The 24,220-nt window shown below is 45.3% G+C and overlaps 1 protein-coding gene across 2 annotated transcripts in view; it reads left to right on the forward strand.

The window, feature by feature from the left end:
* Positions 1-23,964, forward strand: part of Abhd17c (abhydrolase domain containing 17C, depalmitoylase) — a 40,756-nt gene extending 16,792 nt beyond the window's left edge. Inside the window, exons 2-4 of one of the 2 annotated variants that reach the window (XM_059271998.1) lie at positions 18,725-18,904; positions 20,177-20,288; positions 22,520-22,632. In XM_059271998.1, coding sequence (XP_059127981.1) covers positions 18,725-18,904; positions 20,177-20,288; positions 22,520-22,525 — 298 coding nt within the window. In that variant the 3' untranslated portion in view covers positions 22,526-22,632. Of the gene's footprint in view, positions 1-18,724; positions 18,905-20,176; positions 20,289-22,519 lie in introns of both variants that reach the window. The other variant, XM_059271990.1, reaches the window with a different exon arrangement.
* Positions 23,965-24,220: the final 256 nt, after the last annotated feature.

The following is a 24,220-nucleotide window of genomic DNA, read 5'->3' on the forward strand; positions in this document are numbered from 1 at the left end:
AATTTTTTTATTTTTTGTTTTGAAATGCTCTAATTTCGCTCAGACTTCGAACCTGTAGTGTAGCCACTGTGGGAATAATACCATTTAAATAGGAAATCTCTTCAGGGGTATTAAAATACTTAAAAAATCAGTTTAATTTCTTTTTGGAGCTTAAATTAGCATTGCAGGTACCTTCCCTACTGAAGTTGTGTAGACTCAGGGTGTAGAGTACTTGTCTTCAGCAGCAGCTGCTCAGAGGACTGGCACTGGGCAGTTCTGTGATGATTTCCTGACCTAAGGACTTCTCTCCCGACAGGCTTGTTTCATGACCATAGGAACCCAGTTGGAGGTATAATTCATAGCTTGTTAGCTGTTGGCACATTGCTCTCAAAGTTTAGAAAGTGGTGGTGGCTCTAGTCCTCAGCAAGGGGATTGGAGACCCATCCAGACAGTCTGCAGGCAGCTGTGCTGAATGGAGCTTCCTGATCCCACTCAAGTTTCGTCTTAAATTAGCCAGAGAGATTCAGAGGCATGGCCACTTGTGATGAAAAAGGCTGTACCCTGTAAAACTCTTGGTACTGGTCAGTGGGTTTTAAGAGTTTGGCCTTTCCGTTATTAAAACTATTGTAACAGTCACATGATCCTTGGTGGAATTGTGAGGATGAGGATGATCCTATAGACTCCTAATGCCAATGGTACAAGAAGACATTTTGACTTCACGGTAAAGTAGGAAAGCAAGAAGCAAAGGCAATGCCAGTTCCTAGAAAGCCAAATGCAGAAATGACTGCCTTTCTGCTTTGTACTGCAGTCATTGATTGCTATTGAATTTTTGCAAACTTAGTAACCCCCTTACTTTATTTGGGGGAGGAAAGGAGCAGTTTGGCAAGTATGAAAACTGGACCACTAGGATGTACTCATCTTGACTCAGGACTTAGTTCCTCTCAAAAAGTCCTAGTGCCAAGTCCGGAGTTCAGTTACTTATTTTGTTGTGCTGGAGATGTAACCTGTGGCCTTGTTCATGTCAGCAAGTACACCAGGACTGAGCCACACTCCCGACATGAGATTTGGTTGATGGAATTACCAGGTTGTTGATACTTTTTATGACCTCATCTATCAGTTTATGTTGATTGTTTTAAAATGTACCAGGTTTGCCTTGGACAAAAGCTAGGGAAGTAGTCATCCACCTCCTGTGTGTTTTCTGTCCTGCTCTCTCTCCTGCCTCCAAGCCCAGTGTGCATCTCTGCAAATAGTTGGTCAAGCAGAACTGCAGACAGTGTCAGGGGAGGTTTCGTTGAGAGCTGAAGGTAGTCTCCTGGTTATGTCTTGACTTTTAAAGATGATTTCGTACCTTCTTATAAGTTTTCCTTAAGTGTCCCTTCTCCCTTTATAATTGAATATGCACTCATCCAGAGACTAAGTGTACGGAAAAAAAAAATCAAAGCTTGGTGTGCTGAATCCTTTTTATCTTTACCGAAGTCATTTCAAACACATGTGTCTTGTATATATTATTAGCTTTAGCACTTTCATTTTTCCATTTCCCACCCATTTTCATACAATTCTTATTTGGGGCTAAAGATGAGCACAGATGTTGGAGTGCTTGCCTATTCTCAATTCTCAGTTCTCAGTACTGCATAAGCTGGGCATGATGGCCTACGCCTGGAATTCCAGCACAAGGAGACAGAAAGAGGATGAGGAATCCCAGGCCAGCCTTAGCTGTAGAGTGATGGACCCTGAAAGCCTTCTTTGGCACCTGGTATGTGTCTTTCCAAGTGGTGGATATTGCACCTAGCAGGAGCCCAAAGCTCTCCCTCACTTGGGTTCCTGGGAGCTCAGATGCTCCAGTTCTGGGACACCTGTAGCAGACAGGGCCTCCTGCATCGGGGCTCTGCTGATTCAGGACACAGCTGGCCAGTGGCAGGACTGTCAGTCACAGAGTGGGATGCCACGAAGGTCAGGTGTGGGGAAGCCGGCTTGTTTAGGAACTTGGGTACTCTGTGTGTTTAGTAGTGTCATTTCACACAGACCTGTGGTGTGACTAATCCCATGTTGTTTTCCCTGTGTGACCTGTTGCCAGAGCAAGTCTCTAGCTTAGTGTTAACTTTTTAAAACCAGCTTTGAGTATTTTCGAAACACCGATAGTAAATACCTTCTTGAAGGTCAGACATGATGTCACATGTCTTTAATTCCAACACAAGGGAGGCAGAGACAGGAGGACCTTTGAGTTCAAGGCCAGCCTGGTCTACTTAGGGAGTTCCAGACCAGCCAGGGGTACACAATGAGACCCTGTCTGCAAAGAAAAAAAGAACATAAGTAAATGTGTTCTTGTAATTTTGAGCAGCATGCTTCCTCCATATCCCCTTGTCACTGATCTTGTTAATACTTTTGGAGAATGGAAGCCTCAGATGTGAGTTTTTGTGTGGAGTGTTAGGAGCCAGCACCATCCAAGTATCCTGTGTGTTCCTCCTGTTCCCCAACAGGATTCTAAAAGCAAGACAGCCTAGCTGAGCAGGGAGGAAGACAGCCAGCAGGACTGAGTTGATTCAGATGCATGTTCAAAGGCAGGGGAGGGTGAAAAGCTTTCCCTGCAGTCAGAGCCCCCAAGGCAGCTGTGGCCAGCTGTTAGAGAAAGCTGTTTGCCCAGCCAGATAGGCATTTAAGTAAATTGGACTTTCTGCTGAACTGAGGGTAGAGCTCCAAAGTCTAGGGCTCTCAAGGGTTTGTTTACTTGAGGGATCCAGAGCACAGTGCTGGGGGCAGACACTTAGTGGGAAGAGGGAGCCAGATCTTGGTCTGAGGAGCTGCAGTCTGGCTGTAGCTTACAGATCTTCAGAGCTCGTGTGTGCCCTTTTAAACTTAAGAGCAATTTGTATAAAAACAGGTCTAAAATGTCTTTATGTGCTTCCTTTCCATTCTAAGCAGAAAATGAATGGCGTAATCATTTATTAATGACTCTGGATCGTCATTAGGAAACTGGGTATTCTACTGTGTAGTTTTTGATTGATTGCTGACTTAATATCTTGTCTAGTGGGAGGTCTGTTATAAATGGGGATGAATGACAGTAAGAGGGGGAAAGGGTGACCGGAAACAAGATGGAGCCATACAGGAGGTTCAGAAGTGCTTCTGTGATGACCTGAAGTTTGTTGGATGGAGCTGTCATGTTTGTTGGGTTGATGGTGTTTCTACACGAAAGTGCCTTGGAGTGCTCCCTTGTCTGCCCCATCTTTTCCCTCTTCTTCCTCAGCCTTCTTGTGCCTACTTTTCTTGAAGGTAGAGTTCTCCTGGCCCAGTTTTTTTTTTTGGGATCCTTGTCTGGTGAGTTCCACTAGATGAGAACAGAGTTTTGATTATGACAAGTACCACCAGCAGCATGTACCCAATGTTATTTTCTCTCCACATTAGTTATATCATCCCCATTTTTATGTTCTTCTGCTCTGGAACCTTGCAGAATAACCAGTCAACTTGTCCAGGAATCACAGGAAAAGGCATGGTAGCATGTGGGAACGTTTCATTCAGAGATGCTAGTGTCTGTGAGTGTCCTAGGTTGAATTAACTGACAATTTGACACAGCCTAGAATCACTAGAGGGGTACAAAAGTCTCAATTGTCAGGTTGGGTCTGTGAGTCTGTCTTTGGGGGACTTCTTGGTAGTTAATAATGTAGGAAGTCCCAGCCCATTTTGGGTGGGTAATAGTGGGCTGTATATGGAGAGTGAGCCAGCAAGTTACTTTCCTTCATGGCTTCTGCCTTGAGTTACTGCCCTTGCTCCACTCAGTGATGGACTGTAACCTGGAAGTGTAAGCCAGACAAACTCCTTCCTCCACAAGCTGTTTTTGCTTACAGTGTTTTATCACAGCAGCAGAAAGAAAATGAATGCCACTGTACTCATCCAGACTTGTCCCAAATAATTCAGAATGTTTTCTCTTCCATGCTAAGCTATTGCAGACCTTTGTAGTAGAGATGACCTAACTTGTTTTCTGATATCCTGAGGATGCTGGGCTGCTACAGCCAGTTGTGGCTGGGAGTCCTGCTCCATGCATTTGGCACATGTCACCATCCCCAAGTCTTTTGTGCACCGAGCTTCATATTGTAGTTCAGTGTTGCTGTGACTTTGGTTATGTGGATGGTCGGGATGATGGCTAGGAAGTGCCATTGCTTCAGCAGCTGGTGCTCCCAATGTTTTTTGTGTTAGCTATCATTGTGATTTCTCTTTGATTCAGGATTGTTCAGAAAAGTTTTTTCTTAATACTACATTTTTCTAAAATGCCAAGGATTTCTCCTGTTCTGGGTTAACCACTTCTTTATTCTTGTGCTGGTCGTTCACATTGCAGTGAGAAAGGATTGTTCCCGTGGCATTTACTGTGATTCTTGAGTTCAGTCCCTTTCAGCACTTTATAGACTGCACATGTCTAAGTGGTTTCCTTCTGACAGTCTGCTCCGATATTCTCATAGTTGTCTGGTGCTAGGAGTTGAAGTAAGTTCAGTCTGAGGTCACAGGTAGCCCTGTTCCAGTCTTGCAGACGAAGAGAGAAATGTTAAGCTGAAAGTGCAGAGAGAAAATCCATTAGCTCACTTGTAAACGCTATAGTGGGCATGATTAGTTCTTAAGAGCTGTGACCCCCTTCCTTCCATGACAGAACTCTGAATCCCTGAGAATCGTGGCCTGATGTGCAGGGCATTTATACAGAGACTGGGGCCTCTAGCTCAGGGAGGGTATGCGAAGTTATCTGGCTACTTGAGAAATTGAAGGTGAGAAATTCCAACTATGTGGCTGTTTGGCAGGTGGCATTCAGAGCTCCACTGCACATGTGATAAAGCACGTTCTTTGTGCCCTGCCAGCCTTCTGTGCTGGGGCTGTGAATAGTCCACATTTTTTGGAGGCTCTCTTGATCCTTCAGCTAACCATCATTGTCATAGCATTGCATTCTTTTAAAACTGGAACGTGGCCAGACTGTGAAAATAAAGTTTCTTTGAAGTAACTGGGAATGCTAGGTGAGAGAGAGGGAAAGTGGCTGCTTAAAGCTGTCACTGAGTGTGCCTGTGGTCCACGGAACCAGTGGCCATACTGCTCTGACGGGCCATGCTTTGACTACATTGCTGTGATTCTGGGGCCTCCTCCTAAGATTTGTACTTCATCCTTGGAATCATGAGTGTGGCATTATGGGAAAGGCCCAAGGACTTCCTTATGTACTTGGGGAGGCTTGCATTCCTGACTTCATATTACTGTGTAGCAAGGCTGCTCTCACTGGCCCTCACCACAGCCTTTACTGGTCTTCTGTGGAGACACGGAGGCAGGCACCAGACTTGGACTCAGTTTACCCGACTGGAGGGAGCTGAGTGTCCTGGTCTGTGTAATGGAGCTGGCAATGCCAGATTGGTGCTAGGATCGGAGACAGGGTGTGTAGAATGGGTTCTGCTGTGTGCTAGGCATTTGCAGATGACAAGATCAAGCCGCTGCTGTAACAGAATTGCCTGCCATGAGTACATGGCTTCCTTACATACAGATACAAGTGGCCCACGGTGTGCAGAGATTCTCGCAGAACCAGACTCTTGTTCATATCAGGCCTGAGCCACAGGTAGTAACACCTAGGTGTTGGGCTGTTCCACTTGCTTGCACCTTGTAAGGTTGAGCCTGTAGGGGGCAGTGACGAGTTCTTTTAGCAGAGAAGGAGCAGGAGTGGGCAAGGTCCAGGCCTGATCCATTCCTGTCACTGGACAGATCAGCCTAACTCACCTTAGTGCTGACCTTCCACATAAGGTCCACGAATAGGGCATTACATAGGAGTAGTGACTTGTGAGTGTGGGGTCCTTGACCTCACTTGGTACATCTAAGTCAGTGAAACCTGGTAAGCAAGTTCCAGGGCCTTCCAAGGTGTGAAGAGAACCGAGGCTGTTTTTAGAAGATAAAACTTTATCACCTAGGTGACCAAAGGGATTATCTAAAAGCACAGATTTGCCAAGTACATCCAGCCTGGGTTGAGGCCCCTGAGTGTCAGCCCTGGGAGACAGATTGGCCATACTTAGAAGTCGGGTGTTCTGGTACTGAGTGCAGATGACACTCCTCAGCTCACTAGTCCAACAACCTCTAGGGGCAGTCCCCAAAAGCCATGTCACAGTTCTCATAGAGGGTAAGAGCTGCCTTTTTCTCGGGTTCCTTAGAGGTCTGGGGGAGAGGGGTGCTCAACTCAGGCATTTGCCATCCATTCATGTATTTTGGTTTGTGCTGGAGTACAGCAGATGTGAAACCTTAATAAAAATCTTCATATTTTCTCAAATTCTTTAGCCATATGTTTCCTATTTTTTTCAATCTTAAGAATTTTAGTACATTGTAGAAAATATGTTTATTTTAGGATCAGCATGCATATAAGTAGGTATTGTGGAAAGCATTTGTTCTCGCTTTGTAGATTTTATATCATTTTGATTTCTCTGATGTCACACACATTCCTACTTCTTACTACTTGTAAGATCGCATCTGACTTTTTTAATGCATTGCTTTGAGGGGAGCTCAGACACGGACAAAATTAGCAAAAGGGAGCAGTGTCTTAGAAATAATGATGGGAGGACATTCCTAGGCTGAAGATGGACTTAAAAGTTTGATGTGTTGAAGTGCCCCAGAGGCATCTTGGAGGGGATTTCACCAGGGTTTGAAGTTAGGTGGATTTAGGAAGAAGAACCCAGCAGGGGAAGCTCTTGAGTCCCTGAGAGCAGATGCATGTACTCCAAGATAATAAGTTCTCTGCTCAAAATAGAGGGAATGACCAGCAGCTCTGTCTGTGTCTGATTCTACCACACTGCCTTCATCTCCCTGCCTTTGTTTGACCGCTCAGTCCAGGGTACTGGCCTGACTGTCCCTTGTCCTCATAATCCATGGATCCCACTTCTGCCAGCCTGTGTGTGCTGTCCTCTTCAGTTCCCGCTGGCTCTCAGGGTGAAGAGGGCCCCCTACCAGGCACCTGTGTGTGGATGATAAATGCATCCAGATGTTACAGTGTGAAGGTTTTACAGTTACAGACCAGTTTCATTTCAGAGTAGGAAGCAGGGCTGCATCTGGAGCTGTCCAAGGCATTGTTAGCATGTAGCTTGTAGAAGGCATCACCATTTCTGAAGTAACTGAAAACAGGAGATATGTTACATTTTACGTCCTGCCAAAGGAGAGCCATGATTACCAAGGCAGAACAATGTAAGACACAGGTGTGGACACTGCCTAAAAGCTTGTGGACATAGCTAGTGTAGTGGTGACACCTTTACGCCCGGCACTAGGAAGGTAAAAGCAGGTGGGTCTCCGAGCTTGAGGCCAGCCTGGTCTACATAGTAAGCTTCAGGGCTACATAGTGAGACCTTGTCTTGAAAAACAAACAAGCAGAAACAACCACAGAAAGGTTGTGAATGTCTTCTCCTGAGCACTCAGCCCTGCATGCTTGTCTTGCCTGCCACAGCCACCCCGAGCCCGCCACGCCTCTGGTTTGCATTTACTCCCAAGGACTGCATTGTAACTGGTTATGGTGGAGTGTGTGGAGTGGAATGTGGTTAGCTGAGTATTTTGAATTATTGATCATGTACTCAGTGTTCTCAGTGGCCGGGAAAGCCTTCCTGTTTCCGATAAATAAGGGTGCAGGACTTGCTTCACTAGTCTTGTATCCTACATCGTATTTTGATTAAAATAGAACATTGAAGTTGCTTCAGGGCCTTGTTTGAGGCTGCCTAGAAAGAGGAAATGGGAAGTTCTGTGGGTTGGGCCTCAGAGTCACAGAGTCTCAAGTGCTGTTTTCAGGCTGTCGAGACGCTGGTACAGCTAATCCCGGAGGCCTTGACGGGGTGGGGGTGAACCTTAGAAAGCAGCCCTGGAGCAGCCGCCCTTGGGTGCTCAAGTGTAGAAGTTGGAGTTCTGCTACTGTTCCAGTCAACGGAAATACACCTTTGAAAGATGTGCTTCTCCACAGTGCATCCCCATTAGTGCATAGCTGCCTTGAGGGGTCCCCGGGGATCCTTTCCTCTCCAAGAAGAGGCACAGCAGACTTAGACCTTCTCAAGGAGAAGAGGCTATGGATGCCCTTCATGGCAAAGAGGGTAAATGATGTCCACACAGCAGTATTTAGGATCTCAGCTTTGGTGTCACCAAAGTTTACAGAGTCTTAACTATGTAAACCAGGCTGGCCTTGAACTCGGAGCAATCCTCCTGCCTCTACTTCCTAAATGCTAGGATTACCAGGTGTGTATCACTATGCTCAGCCCTTACAACTTTTTTTTTCCCGAGCTAAGGACCAAACCCAGGGCCTTGCGCTTGCTAGGCAAGCGCTCTACCACTGAGCTAAATCCCCAACCCCACAACTTTTTATTTATCACCTAAATTTTTTTTTTTTTTTTTTTTTTTTTTTTTTTTTTTTTTTTTGCTGGTATTAAAGGCATGTAGTGGCACATGCCTTTAATACCAGCACTCTGGAGGCAGGAGCAGGTGCATCTCTTGAGTTGAAGGCCAACCTGGTCAACAGAGTTGCAGAACAGCCAGGGCTACACAGAGCAACCCTAACTTGGGAAAACAGCAATAACCACAAAATAACAATAACAAAAAAAATTGGTTTTGTTAGAGTCTTGGTATATCCTGGTTGACCTGAAACTTGCCAGGCTGCCATTAAACTTGAGCTTGATCCTCTCTAATGCTGGGATTATAGGTGTGCACCACCATACTTGGTTCCAGGTATAACCATTTTTAAGTAGATGGTCCCGTGGCACTGAGCACCTTGACATTGTGTAGCCATTACCCTTGTTCATCACTAGGAGCCTTTCTACCGATAGGGATCCAGCAGGGTGCCCTGGGTACAGACTGCTGCATCTTGGAGTCATGAACGTGCATGTGCTAATGAACAGTGGTGAGTATTCACCCACCACCTCTGGTAGGGAAGACCCTGGCACACAGTGGGAACTAGAATCCAGTGCAGCGTTAGAAAGCATGCCCCTGACATGGTAGAGATGGAATACAAGCAGTTGTTGACCTCAAAGCTATGGTGATACCAGCTCAGGTATTACACCTGCCAAGGAGATTGTGGCCACAGGATCTGCAGCTCTTACCTTGCTTGGTCCCTGTTCCGCCTCTGATTCCTTTAGACAGCTGTCTTGGTAATCGCACTCTGTTAACTCAGTAACCTTGTTCAGAACTAGTGTTTCCTTATCTGTAAAATGCAGTCATCCATCTACAGTCTCTAAGGACCTTGCCAAGCTGTCCTGTGGTTTGATTTATTTCCATAATTAATGATATGAATTTTTTGGGTTTTTTTAAGAAAGAGGATGATGGAAGGCTCTGGAAGCAAAAGCAAGAGTGGAGAACACAAGGAGAAAACCACAAGGCACACTTTTGAGAATTTGGCCCAGAAGAATGGAGCTGAAAATGCCACTGAGGAAGGGCCAGCTGCTAGATCTGCCCAGAGGTGCCGTTGCAGATGTCTGGAGTATAGTCAGGATGAGTCCAGAGCAGAGCAGGACAGCAGGGCAAGGGAGCCAGTGTGCTAGCCTCAGCCTGTGTAGTGTTCTGTGGTAGCTGGGGCCACAGGAAATCCTAGCTAAGTAAGGCCTGAGACACCAGCGAGGAAGGCCTAGGGGAGGGAGACAGGACTGTGAAGGAGAGAGCTTAGAGCGAGGTTCACTTCTGGGTGTGTGGAAGGAAGTGAGTCTGAGAACTGGGGCTGGCTGGCCTGTGGCCCGTGTTCTCTTCTCACTTCATTCACTCCTCACTGCAGTCCAGGAGGACAGAGAAGCAGGATGGTGTACTTCTGTTGTAGTGCAGTGACAAGCTAGGATGCAGACCTGGAGTGCTGATTCTCAATCCTGGCTTTCCTCCTGCCCTGTTCTGCACATTACCACTAGTCATGACCATGTGTGCCTCCCTGCTTACCAGAGAACGTCGTTCACCTAGCTTCATCAGGAACCATCATGGTCAAAGTACAAGACTGGGATGGGGCCTCAGGCAGTGGCATTAAGAACCAGGGTCACTTGTCCCCTTATTTGGCTTTCCTCTCTGTAGTAATTGCCAAGGAGTCTGGTGACAAAGATGTCCTGCCTCAGTCCATGACATGATTCAGACAAGAGTGCAGATACCCACCCTGTGTTTTACCCTGAAAAGTTGCTCTGTTACCCTACAGGGGTCCAGATCCCACTGAACATCCCAGATGTGGTACTCCTCAAAGAGAGTAGGTCTTAGGTGTCCTGTCTCCTCTGTCATCATTTGAGAACTTCCTAGTGGAAACCTTTTTGTTGCAGGAGCTGATGTGACCTGTAGTGTCCCTGTCTTGTTAAGGTGGTGTTATGCAGGAAAGCTTCCAGACATTGCGGGTCTCCCACAGCTCCTCTGAGAATGTGCTTAGAGTGAGGTCAGGTACTTCCGGATGTTATAGTTCTAAAAAGTAACTTTCTGCCTTGGCAGTCAAGGGGCCCTGAAATTGGATTTTAACTCTGTCTTCTCATGGGAGAGTTTTCCTGCCGTCTGTGCCTTAGCTTTCGTTGGGGTCTCTTAGAGGTGGGGTTTGTGTTTAACTGTGTTTCCTGTGGACAGAGGTAACACTTGTCACTGGGATTTTGCATAAAGCAGTTCCGGATTCCAGAGGACCAAGGGCAGCTGTGCTCTCACCTGCTAGGAGGTATCTGCAGCCGTGGGGGGAGGGGAGGCAGTATTTTCCGGCTTTTCCAGCATGTCAGATGATTACAGAATGCCAAGAGTCTGATTATTATCGGGGTAATTTCATGCTCAATTATATTTAGATGAATTCAAGTGATTCTATTTTAATTGTAACAGATCTAGAGACAGTTAATTCTGTATTCTTTAGAACTCTAGTTTTCCTCTGAAAGATGGTTTTTAAAATATTAAAATTAAGTCATGTCAAGCTTTATTTATTTTTGCTTTGACAGAGAGTTGGAGTAGGGAACAGTTTTGAATGTCAGAAAAAATTGACTTGTCAGAGAACCTCTCCCTTAATCTCTGTTTAGTAGGAAATTGCAAACATCTAGGCTAGAAAGACTCCTTGTAAACAGGTGGATAGTGCTTTGTGAAAGGAAGATGCAAGGCCTCGTGGGTATTTAGATAAACACAAAGAAGGGCTGAGTTGATCAGCATCGCACACCACCACTGCAAGCCTTCCTGGAAGTTGTATATTTTTAGAGGCTTTTGTGTCCTGTGCATTTCATTTTATCGTTGCAAATGGGATCTGGGCACTTGATCCTTCCCAGAGTCTCTGCCATTAGCAAGATACTTAACTGAGCATTCCTTACTCGTGGGTTCTGCATTCATGGATTCCACCAACTACAAACTGGGAATATCTGGGAGGTGGAAGATTGGATTCTAGAACACTTCCCAAAGCAAAACTTGAATTTGCTGTTTGTTGAGTAACATGCCAAATCCATATGAACAGAGTAATATGTATACATGCAGGTGGCCTCCTGCCTCTCATGCTAGTTTCTCCAGCACCCATTGAACACTGTGGGCTGTAATTAGGCCTGCTGTGACTATTCCTGTCCCTGTGTTGAACATGTAGGCTCGTTTTCTTGTCATTACTCCATAAACAATAGCGTTAAGTATTGTAAACTGTATAGAGGTGATTTAAAGTGTCAAGGAATGCATGGTTATATGCAAGTACTACACTGTTTTGCCTTAGAGGCTTGAACATCCCCCAGGGGTTCTGGAGACATCTTTAATACCCAGGGTGAGCTGAGTTGGTGTCCACATACACAGACATGCCCCAGGCTGCCTCTTTCGGCCAGCCATCTTCTGAATTGTAGCAGAAGATAAAAGCTTTCTACTCAAGGATGGTCTTTCTAGCATACACATCAGACAGATTTGAGAGGATTTCTCCTTATAGTTAATCCTGACAGGTTGTGTTGCTCAAATTCCTTGGGTGGAGAATGGGGCTAAATAATGTCTGCCCTTTCTCCTGAGGTCCCAGTGACAAAACAGGCTACAATTCTACCGAAGTTCCTCTGGGGACCATTGAGTTTAGTAGGCTTGTTTCCAGAGCAGTGGGTGCAGGGCTGCAGACAGGGGCATAGGTGGCCTGAAGCAGCCACCCCGGCAAGTTTGTACCCAGTGGCCACAGTTGAACTCGTGGAGATTGTAGCAGTTGGCTTGGAAGATAATGTGTTACAGCAGGTCGACGATTTTGAGTTTCTTGAAACTCAATAAATTCCCAAACTGAACTTCCTAGCGAAACAAGATTCTGACTAGCTCTAGCTGACCTCTTTGTGACTCCTCAGTTTAGCCAGTTTTGCCAGCCTTTCTCTCTCTCTGGTGGTGTTTGAAACTCTCCTCTCCCTTCCCTGAGCCTTCGTGTCTGCAAGCATTGATGTAAACAGTTGTCTTCTACCCACGGCCTTCTGCAGACCACACTTTGTTACCACGCTCTGTATTCTGGGGATCTTGTGCCTGACCCTCAAGTCTTTCCATGCTGCATCTCTTCTAGTTTTTAGTAGCACCCCTCTGGCCCCCAGGTTCCTGTGTGAGCTGCCTTCCTCTCCCTGGAGCTCTGCATCCCCTGACTGGCTTCTAACTTTGCCTGCTTCCCAGACCTTCACCTAACTCCCCATACCCATCCTCTCCTTTCAGCTCGGACTAAACCTACTGGCTGTATTGTTGGTGTTGTCGTCATTTGTACCTGTTTTTCTTCCTGTTCTCAATTTTAATCTGTTTACTTTTTATTCCTTCAAAGACACGTGGTTCAAAAGCACATAATCCACCCCCCACCCCACCCCCACCGTAGCTTGGAGCCAACAAGGCTACTTTTCATGGTTTATTGGCCTGTTGGATTTTATGACCGGTATGGATGGAACACTGATTGTGTTCACATTTGTAAAGCTTCGAGAGGGGACAGTTTACAAAAAGTAAATGTCCTTTTCAACTAAGTTAACTGAAAATTAGAAATAAAAGAAATATAGTCCATGCCAATAACCTGTAAATGTTTTACTTTCTCAAGCAGCACCATGCAGCAGATTCTTTGAATGTTTCTTGTTCACCACTAGAATAAACACCCAGGGAAGCCAGTGCATGAGGCTTTGGTTAGTCAATCGCCAAGACCTCTTCAGACATACCAAGGTGTACCTTGAAAAGGGGGAGATCAACATGTTTTATGTGATAGGTGTTTTCTCTCCTCTTCCTCATACTTAAAATGTAAAGCTCATGTTGATTAAGCTTTCTGTGCCCAGAAAGCCCCCAGTCAGCTCACCGTAACTTTGCCTGGAGGCAAAGGACCCAGGCTGGCTGCAGCTGGCCTGTGTATGCACCTGCTTCCCGCTCCAGCCTGTCTGTCTGCTGTGTTCTCTGCAGTTTCGCCCCACAGTAGATAAGGGTTTCTCCTTATCCCCAGACCCCCATCCTTCAATTAACATTCCCACTACCTTGTGTATTTGTCTTCATCCTACAACTGAAGAAATTTCCCCTAGGAATTCTAGCTCTGAAATATTTAAAATGTTGACTTCAAAGTCAGCGGAACTGTGCCAAGCACACTTCTGAAGATAAATGAGGAAGCTTTTGACAAAGGACAAAGTCAAGGCCCATTAACTCACACAGGAGGCAGGGTGTCTCACGGAGCCTGGGCTTGTGCTCTGCTGTAGAGAGAAGAAAGCCTTACACTGAAACAAAAACAAACGACTTTAATGTAATAGGTGATTATTCTCATGGGACAGGGCTCCCTGGTACTCTCAGCCTCCAGGATGGGTCTTCCTGTCCAACACCTGTCGATGCGGAGAGGGTCATGGTGCCTCTGGCTCCAGGCCACTCCTGGACTTCGTGTAGCTTGGGTTACACGACCATGGTGGGCATTTGGAGAGGCTGAGAGCAAAATGTGGAGATGTGCAAGGATATGTCTGCATAGCACGCTGTTGATTACGGAGAGCTGTACCAGGTCCATGGCTTCCTCATACACTGACTCTGAGACGTTGTCATTGTTTCAAGAGAACCTTAGGTCATACCTGTAAGACCAAAGTTTATGTGCTTGCTGGGTATTAATGCGACTTTTATTTTCACTCTCCTGCAAATTCTGCTCCTGTCCAACATCTCCAATATGTCAGACTTCAGTGAGTTTTATATCATAGGAATATTAAGTATGCATAGAATTTAGTTTTAGGGTTTTTGTTGTTTTTTAACAGCCTTTGGGGCTGGAGAGATGGCTCTGTTTGTGGATCCGAATTTGGTCTTGTGGAACCTATGTAGAAAAAACAAGCATGTTGGTACACACATGTAATCCCTGAGCTAAGGAGGCAGAGATTGGTAGATTCTTGGTGCTTATTAGGCAGCCTGGCCTAGCCTGCTGGGCAAGCTCTGGGCTAGAGGAAACTTTTATGTGAAGCAAACAGAAAAAAAACAAAAACAAAAAAAAAAAACAAAAAAAAAAAGGTAGGCAGTACCCCATTTGTGTGTGTGTGTGTGTGTGTGTCTGTCTGTCTGTCTGTCTGTCTGTCTGTTTGTCTGTCTGTCTGTCTGTTTCTGTATCTTACACAAGTAGCCTTTGGCTGGAATCACATTTAGTTCAAAGCTGGAGATGCCTCCAACTGATCCCTGGACATGGATGTCCCTAACTTTCCTAAAGGGTATGCCTAAGGTTGTGGGCTTACACCCCATAAGCAGTGCAGAGCTTGCATGCAGCCGAGTGGCTCATCACATACCCCTCACCTCACTTCAGTGAACATGAATGGACAGCTCAGGCAGAACAGTAGTGCGGGTGGACTAGAGGCATCGGGAAAGTGTGGAAGGAGGTAGGACTGTAGGGTCCAGTGGTTGGCAGTGATGAAGGGCATCGAGGACTTGCAGGCATAGGGTGTTTGTGATCAGCAAGAAATTAAGCTTTCTATGGCAGAAGGGCCACTTGGAGAGTAAAGGTTGGAATAGTTATCTGGGGCAGGTAGTGGTTCCTTTGGGTATGTAGGCTTGGATGTAGGGACTTACTGAAGGGTTTGCTTAGAAAATAACATGCTAAAAGGTGATTTGCTCTGCTTTGTTTCCAGACAGGTACGTTATGTAGTGAGAATGAGAGATGAGCTGGAATGAGGACGTGGAAGTTCATGTGGATAGAACTGGAAGCAAGGCAGGTCTGAGAGAAGGGCAGGTTTGACATGGGCATTTTCGGGTCTGTGATACCCAAGTTCTGCCCTGAACAGAGGGCAGAGTCCTGGCAGGCTATCAGACCTGTGTGTCATTAACGTGAGTCAATGAGGCAGGGGACTTGAAACCCAGCTGGGATCCAGAAACTAGGACACCCGCTTCCCATAGTCATGGGATGATTCACAGAATTGGGCAGATTAGAAGTCAGCATTGAAGGACCCCTGTGCAGTCTAAGCCCCTGGGGAAAGATGTAGAGGCAGTGCCAGTAAGATCTCCAGAATGACCTCTGGGAACTGACCCCAGATTCTTGAAATACTTTGAAATGCTCAACACTTTGAAAGCACACCTGCCTACACTTGACTCAACAGGCAGCCCCTGGTCAGTTGCACACAGGATGCCAGGAGGTGTATCCACCAGCAGAGAGCAGCAACCTGTGTCACAAAAGCAGTCAGTCTGGAAAACATCTCAGAGATGGGAATGGGTCAGGCTTAGTGATGAAGAGGATGTGCAGGAGAATTCCCCCTGGTTCCCAGCCCATGGGTGAAAGGTATGGAACTGGAGAGAAATAGAAAGATGGGAAAACAGTATAAAGAGGTGCTGGGGGGGTGCTGAGTGTGAAGTGCTGAACGCTGAGAAGAAAATGGCAGCACAAAGAGGGACTGAAGTCAGGCTATCTATTCATCCATTCAGCAATGGCTGCTGCATATCTGTAACACATCTGCTGCGGGTGGAAGCTGACATTGGAGAGTTCTACATGGAAATAATTATGAAGATTCTAGAAAAGCCTGAGAACTGGGGCTGTGGGATGCCTGAGAGGAGACAGGCATGATCAAGGAAGCAGAAGGAACCCCCGAGGGAAGAAGAAATGTGGCTAGTGTGAAACGGTCCCAGGAGAACATTTTCCCAGGGTTGTGCTATCCACAGCAAGTGCTGACTCAGTGCCCTCCCCATTGCAGAAGAGATGTCATTCACCGCTCCTCCAGATGGCGGGGATCTTCATGACAGTGAGCGCACGTCGCTGCGTTGAGCCCCCAGGTCCCCGTAGAGCAGCTCCCTGAGGTTGCCTTAGGCAGAACTGGCCTGTGTTGGCTCCTTAGAGTTCCTGTGAACTTGCACGAGCTGTTACCAGTTACTTTTCATAATTTCTTGGTTTATTAGACATTTTCTTCCTTCTTGTTCTCAAACTGGTGGTGCCAGATAACTCCTCAGCCGATGGCAAGTGGCCTAACCTTTGAACATACTTGTGCCTCTCGTCCTGGTCGCCACCTCCAAGTGCCTAGGACTGCTTCCTGTGTGTGTTTTCTGGCCCTCCTCTGCACACACGCACACTTTCCTGTTCCACCAGTGACAGACTCTGGTACTGGGTACAGCAGCCTCTTCAGTTTGTTCTTCGTGTCCTTTTGTGGAGTCTCCCTGCTGGCCTGTAGCATGAAGTTGTCCCTTTTCCTTGAGCTGCATCTGGAGTTCCATGTCCTCAGACAGAATGGGCTCTGAGCCTTTCCTTGAGAACTCCCCAAAGAAGCACCACAGATTCTATTTTCAGTGGGCTGTGAAGGAAGGAAAAATCAGTGAATTTTACCACCTGAAAGTACACCATCATTGCCATTTCCCATTCTGCTGTCAAGGTCCCTTTCCCTATGTTTATGTTTTAGAGGAGCACAGCCCTATTTTTGTAGGCTGCTTTGGTTGAACATTCTGACGTTAGCTTTCCTATAGTAACTATTTGTTGGCCTCATGTTTCTTTAAAACTTGTCTGTTTTTAGAGACTGGAGATATGGCTCAGTGGTTCAGAACACTTGCTTCTCTTCAGAGGACCTGGGTGCAGTTCCCAGCACCCACATGACTGCTAACCACTACCTAAACTCCAGTCTCTGAGGATCAAAAGCTGGCAGATGTCGAGCTTAATGACCAACAAGGTGCACACTGTAACAAGACATAGACCATTGCCAGCACCCTGTGCAAGTGACACACTTCTTCCCAGATGAAACCTTCCTGTCCATCACCACCACTGTCCTGACTTGTAGGGATTCACATCTTTGTTTTTCAGTTTTACATCAAGTTAACTAACAATATTGTTGTCAAGTGAACAGTGAGCAATATTATTTCATTTTGGTGGGTTTACACACTTTGCACATGGTATCATTAGTGTTACCAGCTAATGTCAGACTGCCAGATTGTTTTCCCAAGTTTTTTGTAGCAATTTACACTCCTTCAATAAGGTTATACATTCTGTTGTTCAATCTTGTCATCTGTATTGCTTTTCTCATCACTGTGACAAAAGTAACCAAAGCAACTTGACGAAGGACAGGCTTTTCATTGACTGCAGTTTGAGTACGTGGGGAAAGGCAGGACAGCAGAATACGAGGGACGTGGGCACACTGGGTCTGTGGTCAGGGAGGAGCAGAGAGAGACGGCACCTTCCTCAGCCAGAGCCTCTGCAGAACCTGCACATGCGCAGGGATGTGTAGAGCTTCCCAGAGGGTTCCAGACTCAGCCAAGATGGCAGTGGGGATTAAACAGCGCATGTCACCCGGAAGTTGTCTTACTTTCTCGTTTTCCTCAGTCTCTTGGGTATAAAATAATACTCGCTACTTTAATGTGCATCTTCATGTGATAACAAAACTAACACTGTGTGTTCTATTTGTAGTAGGTGTCTGTGCTTCCTCGGCCCCCAACCCATTTGTCCTTCTTTTTGTCCTTTCTAGGTGCTCTTAGTATACTCTTGATAGCTTTTTAAAAAATTGTTTTCCATGTATTTATTGTTGGTGTGTGTGTGTGTGTGTGTGTGTGTGTGTGTGTGTGTGTGTGTGTGTGTGTTGCATATATGTGAGTCGGGGCAGTGTAGGAATAGGTTCCCTCCTTCCGTTATGTGGGTCCTAGGGATAAGAACTTAAGTCCTTAGCCTTTGCAATAAGCATTTTACCCATCTCTCTCGTCTCTCTCCACCCATCTTTTGTAGGCTAGTAAGGGCTGCATTCTTCTGTCTGCCCCTCCTCTGTTCTGCCCTGGTAGGAGGATGTAGCTTTCTTTCACACCTTCACCTGACATCCCTTCCCACCAACATAGAGGGAGGGGAGAAAGAATTAACACCTGCAAGGCAGGCTGGGAAGTGTAGTCAATGTTCCACATGGGCATTACTGGAACCTTTACAGGAGCGGATCAGGAGACAGCTGCTGAGTTGAAACTCAGGGAAGCATTTAGCCCTGAGAAGAGGCTTAAGATGTGATTGCTTTCAAATTAATTATCTCTTAATGAACTCTTCTGTGATAAGTGCCAGTGTCTGTCATGCCATTAAAACTTCACTGGAAGAGTTCTTAATATTAGTTTGCCAGATCTTGGTTTTATTTTTACTTTAGAACTGTGATTATCAGTTTTAAAAGGAATAATAGGAAATGTGAAGACTGAGTAAAACCTTACCTGAAGCTTACAGTGCATTTGTTTAGATGATCAGCCAGGAACAAAGTCCCGCAGAAAGCAGGTTCTTAGTCATTTAGTTCTGAAGTAGGCCTCTGTTGTTTGTTTTTATAAAATTCATGTTCATGTTAAACTAAAATATAAAAGTTAGATAATAACAGTTTTTTGAGCTAATGTATGTGGGAGCTTTTGTGGGCTTAAAATATTGTTGTCATCGTCCCCCATACATCATCTAATGGTGTGTGACCTCTGCTTTCCTCAGGTATGGCGTGAGTCCTGAGAACATTATCCTCTATGGACAGAGCATTGGGACCGTCCCCACTGTGGACCTGGCCTCGCGATACGAGTGTGCAGCGGTCATCCTCCATTCCCCTCTGATGTCTGGTTTGCGAGTTGCTTTTCCGGATACCAGGAAAACATACTGTTTTGATGCTTTCCCCAGGTAAGCTTACAGCTGGATGAGTGAGAAGTCAGCCAGTGCTCAGAGTCCACATCTGTGCAATTTCTAATATTGATTGAGCGTCCCCCCATGTCAGGCCCACTGGACAGCGCTGGGGATGTGAGGCAGATGTAGCATACTGAGACTCCAATCTCCAGATGATGGATAAGGACCATGAGTGTGTCGGTGCCCAGGACTAATTGATTAAGCTGTAACATGCAGCATGTCCTGAAGGAACTTCCAGTTCAGTGCTGATTTATTCAGAGGGACCTGTATTGCTCAATTACTGGAGAGGTATAAAGGGTATAAAGAAGCAATTAGTCCTGGTCTAGACCCTGAAATAAAGAGAAGCACATATATGGATTTCTCTTCTTTCAGTCAGAGGGTGCAAGTGAGGGGAAAGTTACATGCTCAGGTAGTCTTTGTGTAAAGAATAGAAGGGTTTTCTTGGGGATGGTTGAGAAAGCCGCCACCTTTTCCCAATCTCAGAATTTGAGCCTGTCCCTGCAGACATGCCCTGCCCGGGAGAGGCCAGCCTAGGCCCCCTGCTAGCTGACCTCTGCTGTTCTCCAGCTCCCCTTAATGGAAGGGAGAACCACTATAAATATAAAAACTGGGAGCAAAGTGCTTTCTATGCAAGTTCCTTCTTGGCTATTTGTTCTGTTTTTTGTTAATTAAGTGATAATGTGAGAAGTATTTTTAGAGTATTTGCCCCCTAGTTTTTCCCCTTAGGACATTGCAGAAGCTAGCCAGCTTGTATTACCCTTTCCAGGAAAAGCGTTAGCAGGAGTAATGCATGGTCTCAAGACTTTGGTTGACCTATTAACTGTCATTATTCTGTTCTTGCTGAGAAGAGAATACAGCATTTGGCTGCATAAAGTTGCGTTCCACTGTCTAATTTCACAGGAAGAAACCTTGTTAGCACCTTGGCTAGCCCTCAGCTGTGGAGCTTGTACCAGGCTTCACTGAAACCCTGCTTCCTGGGAATGGGACACTGTGCGTTTCTGGGGGCATGGCTGTGAATGCTAAATAGGGTTGATATGCCTTGCAAATGTGGCCTTATTTGTGCTGAATTGGTAATGAGAGGCAGTTTGTTTAAAGATGGATATTTTGCATGTTTGTGGGAAGCAATTCCAGGAGTTACCCTGGAAATAAAATGATGAGATTAGCCTATACCTTAACATGCAGCTATTGAAACTAATTCCATTGTAGTTAATTGCACTTTATTAATTAATAACAAACCAGCAACAAAAGCTGTTTTTCTGATCCCACCAGGTGTTGTGTGCCTGTCCCTCCAGTTTGCCTTCCCAGCAGCTTTAAAAAGTTGATCCTGTTACTGTACTCTTTACAGATCAGGCCAGGAGCAGCGGCATCACTGCTTCATAAGGTTAGAGACAGAGAAGCCACTGTTCCTACTCAACACCCTAAATTATTGATGGAATGTATCTCAAGCCATTAACGGCTGCACTGGCTTTCATCATTAATTGGATTGGCAAACTTTTTTTTTTTTTTTTAATATAGTGTCACTTGCTACCAAATGGCAGAATGTTTTCTTTCTGGAAGGGAAGAAAGACACTTTCACAATCCCTTCCATCGTTAAAAAGATAAAGTGAATGAGTCCTGTTCATACTTCAATGTTGGTTATTCTCTACCTTTGCATGTAGGATCCGACAATGGCCCTCAGCTTCAGATGCCCTCTGCAGACAGTAAGAGATTCCCATAAATAGCAGCATGGGGCATTGTCTCAGGCCTGTCATAACTGATGAGTAAATATCTTTTTTAATTGAGTGTAGTTGAAGGCTTTTAAAGGGAGGCACTTTAAAATGAAATCCAGGGGAGGAGTAGGTTTCAGGTAAGGTTCATGCTCTGCAAAATTGCACAGGTCACAGAGGCTCTGATCTTCGCAGACTCTGTGGCTGCTGGGGTTTTGCAGTCTTTCTGGGGTGCCTTCAAGCAGTTGGCAGCTTCATTGGTTGTTCATAAAGACTATGACAGTCACTTGAAGACCTTTGGAATATATAACTGATGTTAACCCTCTTTATTATCTCCTTGGCCTGGTGCCTGTTATTTTATAATCCCTCTGAGCTTCAGCTCCCTCCCTGATCAAACAGAAGGCAATTCCTCATGGGTCCTGTTTCATAAGGATTAAATGAGATTTCATGTGGACTGCACAAGTGTTCAGCTGTGATGAATGTTAGCTGTTACTTTATCAGAAAGACTCCCACAAATAGACCCATTTGTGTCTTTTTACAAGCCTGACTAGGATCAACTCTAAAAAGGAGTCCGCAGTAAGAAGGTCTTAGGCAAAAGGACAGATGGGAAGATATGTTTATTCATGGCTTAATGGACCATCACACCATCAGAGCAGTCGTCCAGGCACCCAGCCTGACAAATGCTGACAGTCATTTCAGCTCCTCCCTGGGATGCGTTTTCAGAGCCTAAAGTACAGTTTTTGAAGATCCTTGAGAGTTCATCCTGTAAGAGTGGATTTGGTTTTTATAAACAGAAGGCAGTTGGAGTAAAATCTAAACATCGTGTTAAGCTTTTGAGCCAAGTGGTACTGTTTTTTATCAAAAAGTTAAGCCTCTGCTTTTATGAAATGGGCTTCTTCAAAAAAAATTTTAGATTATTTTATATGTTTTGCCTTCGTGTATGTGCACCACATGTGTGCCTGGTACCCGAAGAAGCCAGAGGGGGCATCAGATCCCCTGGAACTGAAGTTATGGGCGGTTGTGAGCCACTGTGTGGATTCTGGAAATTGAACCTGGTCCCTCTGCAAGAGCAACAAGTGCTCTAAACCACTGATCCATCTCTCTAGCCCAGATTTGCTTCTTCATTTATTTTTTCAAGACATGGTCTCACTGTGTAACTCTGACTGCCCTGAACTCACTCTGTAGACCAAGTTGGCCCCGAACTCACAGAGATCCACCTGCCTCTGCCTCCCGAGTGCTGGGATTAAAGGCGTTCTGCCCGGCCTGGGTTTGCTTCTTAAAGAAGAGTTCTGAGAACTAGAGGGACATCCATCCCACTTTGCAGAGATATTCATTCAGATGTATCAAGGGCTGGCCTGTTCACATTTTAAAGTTTTCTTAAAACATGAATATCTTAAAAAAAAGTTAGGTACTGGTTTGCTAGTCTGACGTAATAAACTACTTTTCAAAAAAGTAGTAAGTGTGGTACAGTATTCTTGATGAGATGTTGGAATAGAAAAGAGACATTTGTAGAAAAACAAGTGGGATCCAAATAAAGGCGGGAGATATTAGCTAATATGTGTGTACCAAAGTTGATTTCTTGGTTTTGACAAATATAGCATGGTAATGGCTGCTGTTAGCCCAACAGAAAATGGAGTTAGGAATTATGGGAACCTGTAATATCTCCCTTTACTATAAATCTTAAATGATTCCAAATAAAAAAATATGTTAAGAAAAAATATTACTAGAAAGACAATGGGAAAAGAAAGCTGAGCCATTATAGTGTACCTGGGCACTGCTCTTAGTCATGAGGGCATGACCCAGCTCTGTACTGTCCAGCTGTGATGTTGACCCGCTTATCAGGGCAGCACTTCTGTGAGTGTGACTAAAGGAGTCCTTGTCTCCCCCTCCCGTTTCTGTCTTGCAGCATTGACAAGATATCTAAAGTCACCTCTCCCGTATTGGTCATTCACGGTACCGAGGATGAGGTCATCGATTTCTCCCATGGCCTGGCGATGTATGAGCGCTGTCCCCGTGCTGTCGAGCCCTTGTGGGTTGAGGGGGCTGGGCACAATGACATAGAGCTGTATGCACAGTACCTAGAACGACTAAAACAGTTCATATCTCACGAGCTTCCCAACTCCTGAAGATGGCAGCCAACCTTACCTCATTACTGTGAAGCGAGGATCCTTGTTTGCACATGCTTTGACTGGATTTAACAGTGATGCCCAATAACCACAGAGAAGGGCCCAGCCCTTGGGGTGTTCTCCTTAAAGAGCTAACAAAGTCTGTCTTTTGTACTTAATCTCCACCTTCCATTAGGCTGAGCAGCTGGAGTCTCAGCTGCATGACCTTGCAGGAGTGGGAACGAGAGCTGACTGTGGGGACTATTTCCCAGTATCATAGACTAAAGCGTGATCAAGTCTGTCTCCCTCGCTGTCACCTCTGATTCCCCACCCGGTGCAGGATCACCCTCTCACCCATGTGCCAGTGTTTGACCTGCGGCACTCACTCTCAGCCCTGGTGCCTGCCGTGGGTGAGATCCATTTGTGAAGCTATGGTAGTGTAACTGGAAAAACATTGTGAGAAATCCTCCATTAACTTGTGTTAACATGCCAGTCTTTCCCACACACATGAATTGAAGAGTAATTTACTGGAACTCTCACCAACAGCTTCATCCACTGCAACCGTATAAATACAACTGGAATATTCGTAAACAACAGGAAACTGGGGTTTTTTTAAGTGTAAATTTATTACTAGCCAAGAGTTTTAATATTTTGATTGTCTGGTTGGTCTAATAAAGCCTGGCCGACTTTCCTTCTGTAAAGTCCTCCTTGTCGGCTTTTTTAAAGTCCTGTACATATTTGCAATGACATTGTGCACAGATTCTTAATGGGTAGTTTTCTTTTGTCGGGCCACAACAACAGACTGCAGATTCCTTGTTTGTACTGTAAATGATTGAATACATTTTGTTAATATGTTTTTATTCCTATGTTTTGCTATTAAAATTTTTATAACATTTCCAAGACAAAAATTCCAAGTTTCTGCTTTGAAGAATTTAGGTAATTAAAATTACCCTAAGCTGATTTCTTAGTTTAGGAGTTATTTGGGTTTTGACACTGGAGTTGTGCCAGGTGAACATCAGAAATGAGATGCTTAAAATTGCTACACTACGTGGATTGGTTGGGGAATTGGGTTTGGGGTCTTTTGGTCTTATTTTAGTTCGTTTTCTTTTTTCAAATTTAAAAGCCTTAAATGTACTGTAAGCCTCAGATCGTTGTACAACTGGATTGCGTTGGTTGCCAGTTTGTGTGCTGTTGCCTGAATGTGGCACGGTGGTTGGTAATGGAATAAAGGACGCATGGATCAGAACACGTGGGCTTGTGTGCTTCTTCCTTCATCTTGCCATCAAAGGAAATAATAAGATCGTGTGCACCATTCATCTCAACTTAAGAGGGGATCCTTGGGGCACGGCTGTTGGTAAAAGGCCTGAAATACTTCAGTAAGATGCCGAAACACAAAGCAGCGGTAAACACAGAAGGTCCCTAAGTGGGACATGCAGTGGGCACTTGCTATAAATGCACAAAACTGAGAGCAGTCTCATCGCCACGCAGCTGGCAAAAGACAA

The sequence above is a fragment of the Peromyscus eremicus genome, chromosome 1 (genome assembly GCF_949786415.1).
Source record: "Peromyscus eremicus chromosome 1, PerEre_H2_v1, whole genome shotgun sequence".
NCBI lineage: Eukaryota > Metazoa > Chordata > Mammalia > Rodentia > Cricetidae > Peromyscus > Peromyscus eremicus.